Here is an 8311-nt window from a genome sequence, read left to right on the forward strand (position 1 = left end):
TCAGCAGGTTGTACAGGTGCCGCGGAGGCTGCGCAGGCCTCGTTTTTTTAGGGGGCGTTTAAACTTGAATGCATTGGCCGATGACCTGGTTATACAGATGTTCCGGCTAAATAGAAACAACATTTTCCGTCTGTATGACCTTGTCAAACTGGACCTAGACCCTGAGACAGCACGCTCTCGCTCTGTCTCAGGCCTGCACAAACTCCTGGCTGTGTTGCACTTTATGGCTACTGGCAGCTTCCAGGCTGTGACTGGCGATGTAATTGGTATCTCACAGCCCACCTTTTCAAAATATTTAATTCAGGTGAGTTAAAACATACATACACGTCTATGTCTAAGTGGTGCTTCTGTTATGTAATATAACACAATATTGTATTGATTACAGGTCATGACACTCACCTTATATTTTGTAAAGTCCACTCAGGTTTTGGATGTCTTGGATCCCCACATAGATGCCTCTATCTGCTTCCCTACCCAGGAGTCGCAGTGGCATGCAGTCAGGGTAGCTTTCTATGAGCTTGCTGGCATGCCCAATGTGCTGGGTGCCATAGATTGCACAGACGTTGAGCTGAGACCACCTAGGGGCAGGCAATATATTTATACCAATAGACATCTGGGCTAATCCACTAATGTCCAGGTGGTTTGTGATGCAAATCTAAAAATTATGAGTGTTGTTGCGGGTTACCCTGGCGGCTGCCATGACTCCTTCATCCATAGTCAGTCATCCCTCTTTGATAAGTTTGAGGCCGGACAAATGCCTGATGGCTGGCTGCTGGGTATGTTCCAAGTGTGTTGTGTGTATGTGTGGTAACTTCAACCTCCTCATTTTTTTATGTTATTTCCCATAAACCACATGTCGTAATGTTGCCTATATCTGTCTTTCAGGTGATGGTGGTTATGGCTGCTACTCTTGGCTCCTTACTCCATTGTCCCAACCTGATTCTCCTGCTGAACACAAATATAATAATGCACATAAGTCCACGCGGAATGTGATAGAAAGATGTTTTGGGGTGCTGAAATCTAGGTTTCGGTGTCTGGATAAGTCTGCAGGGCTTTTGTTGTATAGTCCCTCAAAGGTGACTAGGATTGTGTTCTGCTGCTGTTTTCTCATAACATGTGTTTGCGGCAACATCTGCCACATGTTATTGATGAAGAAAACAGTCAGCAAGTAGGTGAGTTAGAAACATCTGGCGACAGTGTGAGTACAGATGTAGGGAGGCAGGTAAGGTAAGAAGTGATTCTGCGTTATTTTAACGGTAAGCATTATTTAGTCATAAATAACCTTGCCTAACAACTATTATAAAATGTTTTATAGGTCTGAATACTGTTTGTGTTGCGTTATTGTTTGTTATTTCTCATGTTGTTTACAGTTAGGCAATAAAATGTATAACTTACACTGTCACTCATTAGCAAATGAAACAATACACATATTGCGTGTGATTAATTTATTACCTTAAACACAGGCATTTTTAGTGAATCAATTAGAAAAATATTATTTTTAAAGTAACATATTGTAGTTGTTGCTGCAGCCTTCATCATTTCTTTGTTTTTTGTTTGCTGGGTGCAGAGGATTGGGATGGTTCATTGGTCCTGGTTCTGCTGGATCGTCTAACTGGGGAGTTAACTGGGGTCTGGCTTGGTGTGGTTGTTCCTGAGCTTGAGCTTAGTTTTTGGGATGCCAACACATTTAGGCTTTGGCTCAGGTTGTTTAGGCTTGCAGTGAGTTGTGTATTTGCGGCAGTGTTGTTGGTAATGATTCGGGAGAGGTTTTCGTTTATTAGTTGGTTGTGTTGGATAATTTGTATGAGGGTTTGTTGCTGCCGCTGTTGGTCATCCATGATTCGTTGTCAATTTGCTTGCATTTGGCTGTTGTCTGCCCTCATCTGCTCCATAGAATTTGCAACTCTGCCAACTTGAACTATCAGTCTGCCTGAGTTCCGACTGAGTCTAGGCAGATGATGGGGCAGACTGGCAAGGTATTGGGTGTGGGTGTTCAGACAGGCATAGTGTTGCGCCTGTTGTGTGGCCCAACTGGACCAAAACTCTGGGGCCATTTGTGGCTGGGGTGGTGTTGGGCTCAATTGGGGGCTGTGGGATGTTTGGGGTGGTTGGGTTATGTCCTGCGGCGTGGTTGGCTGGTTTGGATCTATCGCTTGCAGGTGTAGTGTGTATGAATCCTGCAAGTCAGTTTCCTGCTGGGCATCCTCGGGCATGATGGGTGGTTCTGTATGGGGTTGAAGACAGTCACTATTTAGTCAATATTTTGCATTGGTCTTTTTATAGCTTTACGTCAACATGCATTACTTCTTAATATTCATGTTGGAAATGATAAATAGATTGTGGCCTAAACTTAACAATTTAGCTCACCTTTTTGTAGAAATATGTGGCTTCTAACGTTTCCCAACTCAGTTGAAAAATGTTTAAGGGAATTGTTGGACTCTGAGCCATAATTAATGTGCTAACACGAAGAACTCTAACAAATACAAATTACTACATTTACATATTGTGTATGAAGCTTCCTTTTGTAAAACACACACAATACAATAAATGTGTTGAGCAATACACTCATACATTGTTCAAGGCAGTCAGTGGTCTGGCCAAAACTTTAACAAATATAGTGTAAATAAATGAAATTTAATAATATGGTTGAAAATGTCTTAAGGTGGCCTATGTTTAGAACTGGTGATGTTGGGCATGCAAAACAATTGGATTAGATTTAACATTTATGTACTGTAGCTGTTTCTAGCAAAAAAAATAAAATGGTTGCTATGGCCAACATCACATCTGAAAATTAAATAAAATAACTAATGTTACCCCTATGTGCTTGCTGTTGGTGATTATTACAAGGATGATTGTTTATTTGTAACACATTTTTTTTGGCTGTCCACAAACAGTGGGGCAGATGTATTAACCTGGAGAAGGTATAAGGAAGTGATAAACCAGTGATATGTGCAAGGTGATAAAGGCACCAGCCAAACAGCTCCAATATGTACATTAACAGTTAGGATCTGTTTGGCTGGTGCCTTTATCACCTTGCACATATCACTGGTTTATCACTTCCTTATGCCTTCTCCAGGTTAATACATCTACCCCACTGTTTTTTTTACGTTTTTACAATTAATTGTTATGTTTACTCACCAGACAGCTGAGGGGATTGTGGTTCCTCGCTTTGTGGACTGGCCAAAATGGCTTGTGGTGGCAGGGACGACACTGTAGAGATGCGCCGTTGTGGTGGTGAGGATGCTGCTGGAGATTCAGCCTCAAGCCGGCGTCTCTTGGTACCCATCTTATGGAGACTATCCGAGCCCTGTGATGGTCGTCTGAGTGGTGGGGTGTTTGATGAAGAAGGACCTATGTGATAAGATAAACATTAACATTCTGCTTTTCTATGTGTTTTCCGAATATGTGTATACACTAAATTCTTACCTGCCTCGCCAGCATCTGCATCTCTTGGCAGTGTGGGTTGTGGCCTGGCTGTGCTGCATCTCTTTCGTACTGTAGAAATATGAAGATTGTCCTTATGAACATTCTATTATGTTTATATGTTTATGCAAAATCCTTGTTGTGATGTAAACATATGAGGAACCTGATGAGAAGTAAACAAAACTATGCTTATGCTTTTCTGCCTGACTTCATTGGGTGTGTATACTTTATGAAACAATTACACCAACCAATCCATACACAAAGGTGCAGAATTCACAATATTATACTACTTAAAACCCAACCGTGGTAGCTTAACACAACCAGAATATTGCTCTGTATTTCACATTTGTTTGCTGCTAACAACCAAACAGTACCCCCAAATATATGCGCAAAATTGTAAGCATCAAATTAAAATATGCATGTAAAATCACATCAACCACACAAAGGACAACACAGAACAACACACAATAACCATAAGTCCATTTAAAAAATACAAAAAAAACAAATTATGCAAAACACATGACTCACACTTCATTTAAAGACACCAACAACAATTTACTTTTTTATAAAAAAAACAGAAAAAGCCCAAGGCCACCTGCTAAATTGACAATACAAAGGATAAAAACATAACTATTTGTGATTAAAACTACATCACCAACACATTAGAAGAATGAACCAACTTACAATCACAATTAGCTAGAAGACATTTCAGACAACTAAGGACAAAGCACAGATGTTTTATTAATAAATAAACAAAAATTTTAAACTCACCATCCTGCCTTGGGTGATCCGAATCCCGGACATGAGTCGCACCAACCACTTCTGGCGGAATAAGAGTACGCACAGGCTCCTCCCAATCCCGATATGACGCTCGGAAGGGGTGGCCACCACCTGTTTGGCGTGCTGATTTAGCCTCCTTAGACATCTTAGCCTTGACACGGCGCTTGATGTCGTAGAATTGCTTACTGTCCTCGGTCCTCCTCACCACCCCCTCACTATTAACTGCCGCAACGACCTTCCCCCACAGAACACTCTTTGTGCGTGAAGAAACCTTTGCAGCATCATGGCCAAACAGCTGTCGATGATGCCTCATCAGCTCCCGCACCAATGCCATATTCTCTGCGTAGCTGAATTTGACATTGCGGCCCGTCTTTGTAGTGGTGCGTGGCTGCGGAGCCACAGCACCATCACTGTCACTATCACTCGAGGCCGCAGCAGCAACCTCCCCCTCCACCTCACTAACCTCCTCCACCTCACTCACCTCCTCCCTCTCACTCACCTCCTCCGCCACACTCACCTCCTTCACCACACTAACCTCCTCCACCACACTCATCTCTGACTGGGACATATTCAGGACAAACAACAAATAACACTGAGAAAAAAAAACAGTAAACACACTCCTCCACTACCACTACACACCACACACCAAACACACACACACACACTCACTCACTCACAAACAATGACAATAGACGTTAAAAGAAAACAAAGACAAAAAACTAGACAGACTTTTAAATAACTACACAACAAGTATGACAAGACTACTTACACACACAGTACAGCACTCAACAATCGCAAAGAACCTCCTCAAAACCGCCAAAAACTCCTATCAACTCACCAACTCCAAACACACCTTCCTCTCACCTCTCCACTAGCTAAACCCACGAGGTGCGGACGGTTTGGGGCGGTTTTATAGTAATGAGCACAGACACTCCTCCATCACGAATCAAACCAATCATGGACGAGTGACAAAAACGAAACTTAGAAAAAAACGCGTCCGGGAACGGAAAAACACTGCAGTAACCGAAAAATGACGCAGTCGGGAAAAAAAAAGAGAACACGGCCGCAAATCCACAAAATCGGCCGCATTCTACCTTGGAAAAACACGAATGACATCGACATCGAAAAATGGAAATAATCAAAACACGACAGCATAGTAAATGAGGCGTAATAAATTCAAAAAGTTGCAAATTCATACATTCGATGTCATTCGTGTTTAAACTTTAATCTCATTCTGAAAAATACGAATTTTAGTAAATATACCCCTCAGTTTGAGCATGGGCCTGAGACACTAATTGCTGAATCTCCCTGATTATGCATGTGAGAGTTCTTCTGTGTGTGCAGTTGCAGATTCCTGATTGCAGCAGTGCTATCAGTCATTTAAGCTGGACACACACAATAAGGATATCTGTCCAATCTTTCTGGTTGGAACGAAAATCTGGTAATGTATGGGAGCAAATGACAATTGACCATTTGCTCCCAAAAGCAAGTAAAAGGACAAAAATGGCTGTTTGGATAAATTGGTTAAATCAAAAATATTTAACTAATTTGTCTGAATGACATTTAAAAGGGTCCTAGAAAAATAACCCAGGTCCAGTTACCCGGGATTCTGACCTGCATAGCTGCCAGTGTTAGACCCAGGAAGGACCCATGTTCAGTTACAAGTCTTAGGAGATTAGGATCACCAGCGCTTGTCATCTCCAAGCACTAGCAGAATAGAAAGACAGCAGACGATTGTAGTTTAAATGGGAGGTGGTTGATAGATAGTTAAAAGATAGACAGTCATAAGGTCGACACCATATGGTTGACAGTCAAAAGTCTGACAGGGTCAAAAGCTTGACACTCAGAAGGTCAACAGCCAAACGGTTGACCGGGTCAAAAGTCTGACAGTCAAAAGGTTGACAAGGTCAAAATGTTGACACATGTTTTTTTAGAGATTTTTCACAGTTAGTTTCCTTGTGGCGAGAGAAGGGAGCCACCGTGCCTGAAACGTGGTGAGCGAATCGAGCCTGCAAGGTGGTGAATTCCAACAAATTTGGGAGATTTAAAAAAAAAAAAATAACAACATTTTTTGAGTCGACATTTTGAAACTGTCGACTTTTTGACAGTTGGACTTTTGACCCTGTCGACCTTTAACTGTCATACTTTTGACCCTGTCAGGCTTTTGACTGTCGACCATATGGTGTCGACCTAATGACTGTCTACCTTTTAACGGTCTAACTTGTATACCACACCTGTGTAAACGGGGCCGACCCAGAAAAAGCCCAGGTAGAAGGCACGGTGTGAACAGGGACTGGCCTGGATAGGAACCAAACCCAGGATTTTGATGGAAGAGCAATATTAGTAACTGAAGTGCAAACGTGACCTTAGAGTGTGAAAAAATGTGCAAGGTTCATTAAGTTAACGTGATTTATTATTACCAGTATTTTTCAGCACTAATCATCTTGGAAATTAACTGGTTATTTTAAAAGTAGTGTAGTATCAGTTTCTTTCTCTTTATCTTGGTGCTGGTCTGGGCAGAAACTGTATAACCAGCAAGTTCAAACAATAAATGTAAACATGACAGCACAGGTGCTGATAGAAGCATGAAGGGAATATGCAGTACTATGGGGCATTAAAGTTTATTATACAATAAAAAGTAGATAAGGACAATTCTACTCACCGTGGTGAGGAGTTATCAGACATGTCAAGGAATTCCTAAGAGTAGAATACTCCAATAAACTGTTGGCACTTGTCCGTGGCGTCCTGAATGTGATGTCACTAAAAAATAGACTGAAAGAGACTTCCAGTTAGTTTCAGCTTCATAACTTCATCAAAAATCCCTTCATTTGTAGTTTCACCAGGTGAAATGTCAATCTGCAATCAATGAGAAAACACATTAAATAAAAAAAAACAGATTTTAATGCTACAACATTGAGATTAATGTAATAGATGATTAAGATGTTAGAAAAAAAATCATCAACAGAATACTATTAAAAAATATGATATGGGGTATTTTTTAAATGTTGATATAAAATATTGTCACACTGAACATACATTTAAATCTTATATATAAACAAATATCTAAAAACTACTCAAAGTTTGTTAGCAATAAATAACAAAAGGGGAAAATTCAGAGAGAAAAAGGCATTGAAAGAAGAAAAACAATACATTAAAAATTTCTAAAATTTACTGAACTTCCGGTTTCCAAGTATTTCTGAAACCTGGCTCAGTACTTCCCTCCAGACTCTGATCCGAAAAGTCCTTCTCTTGTGGTTTGGGTGCCATATTACAAAGAACGTCAGAGGGAAAGGGTGCGGAACAGCTGCAGTGTGATTAAGGTCTACTGTGACTATTACTATTATTAATAATATAATGAAAAGCTACTGTGAGTAAGGACAGTGGGATACAGTGTCATCCTCAGAGTCTGTGTCATCAGTGAAGGGAGGTGGGTTGCAGTAATGTGATTATGGGCTACTGTGACTATTACTGATATTAATAATTCATAATATAAAGAGGAGCTACTGTGATTAAGGACAGTAGGATACAGTGTGATCTTCAGGGGTATATTTACTAAGATGCTGGTTTGTAGAAGTGGGGATGTTGCAAATAGCAACCAATCAGATTCTACTTATCATTTATCTAGCACCTTCTAAAGCATGAGTCTTCAACCTGCGGCCCTCAAACTGCTGTGGAACTGCACATCCCAACATGTCCTGCCACAGTTTTGCTATTAAGGCATGCTAAAACTGAGCAGGGCATGCTGGGATGTGTAGTTTCACGTAGACTAATAGGAGTCGGCACCGCACTGGATTTGAGATCGCAAGGAGTTGTATACATATACCCTTGCGAGTGGACCAACAGTGTGTAACACTAGAAGGATCCCTGATAGGGGTGCTTGATGTAAAAGTTGGTGGTGCTCCCAGAGTCAGTGGTATAAATTATAATGTACAAAGAAAAAAGAAAGACTCTATGGGGTTTATTTACTAATATTCGTGTTTGTGCCGATTCTGCTCAAATTGGCATGCGAATCCGATCGGCCATTAGAATTTGCAACTTTTTGAATTTGTATTCGGTAATTTATTAACCTTTCATATTCGTCCTATGCGTATTTTTCGATGTCGAGGTC

General features: G+C 40.9%; 1 protein-coding gene across 1 annotated transcript; it reads right to left on the reverse strand.

Annotated features, from left to right (window-relative positions):
• Positions 1 to 1467: 1467 nt before the first annotated feature.
• LOC134947555 (amelogenin-like) lies at positions 1468 to 6969 on the reverse strand. Its single transcript, XM_063935590.1, has 4 exons — positions 6866 to 6969; positions 3427 to 3495; positions 3139 to 3351; positions 1468 to 2224 (listed from the first exon to the last, which is right to left on the reverse strand). Exons 3-4 carry the CDS (start codon positions 3284 to 3286, stop codon positions 1848 to 1850), a joined length of 525 nt encoding a protein of 174 aa, XP_063791660.1. The 5' UTR covers positions 3287 to 3351; positions 3427 to 3495; positions 6866 to 6969; the 3' UTR covers positions 1468 to 1847.
• Positions 6970 to 8311: the final 1342 nt, after the last annotated feature.

This window comes from Pseudophryne corroboree, chromosome 8, assembly GCF_028390025.1.
Source record: "Pseudophryne corroboree isolate aPseCor3 chromosome 8, aPseCor3.hap2, whole genome shotgun sequence".
Lineage (NCBI taxonomy): Eukaryota > Metazoa > Chordata > Amphibia > Anura > Myobatrachidae > Pseudophryne > Pseudophryne corroboree.

Bases quoted from the DNA above. Each gene is read 5' to 3' on its own strand.
- LOC134947555 (XM_063935590.1), bottom strand. From the start codon at position 3,286: ATGGGTACCAAGAGACGCCGGCTTGAGGCTGAATCTCCAGCAGCATCC. The intron at 2,225-3,138 runs GTGAGTAAACAT...AACCCCATACAG, and splicing joins ACAATCCCCTCAGCTGTCTG to AACCACCCATCATGCCCGAG.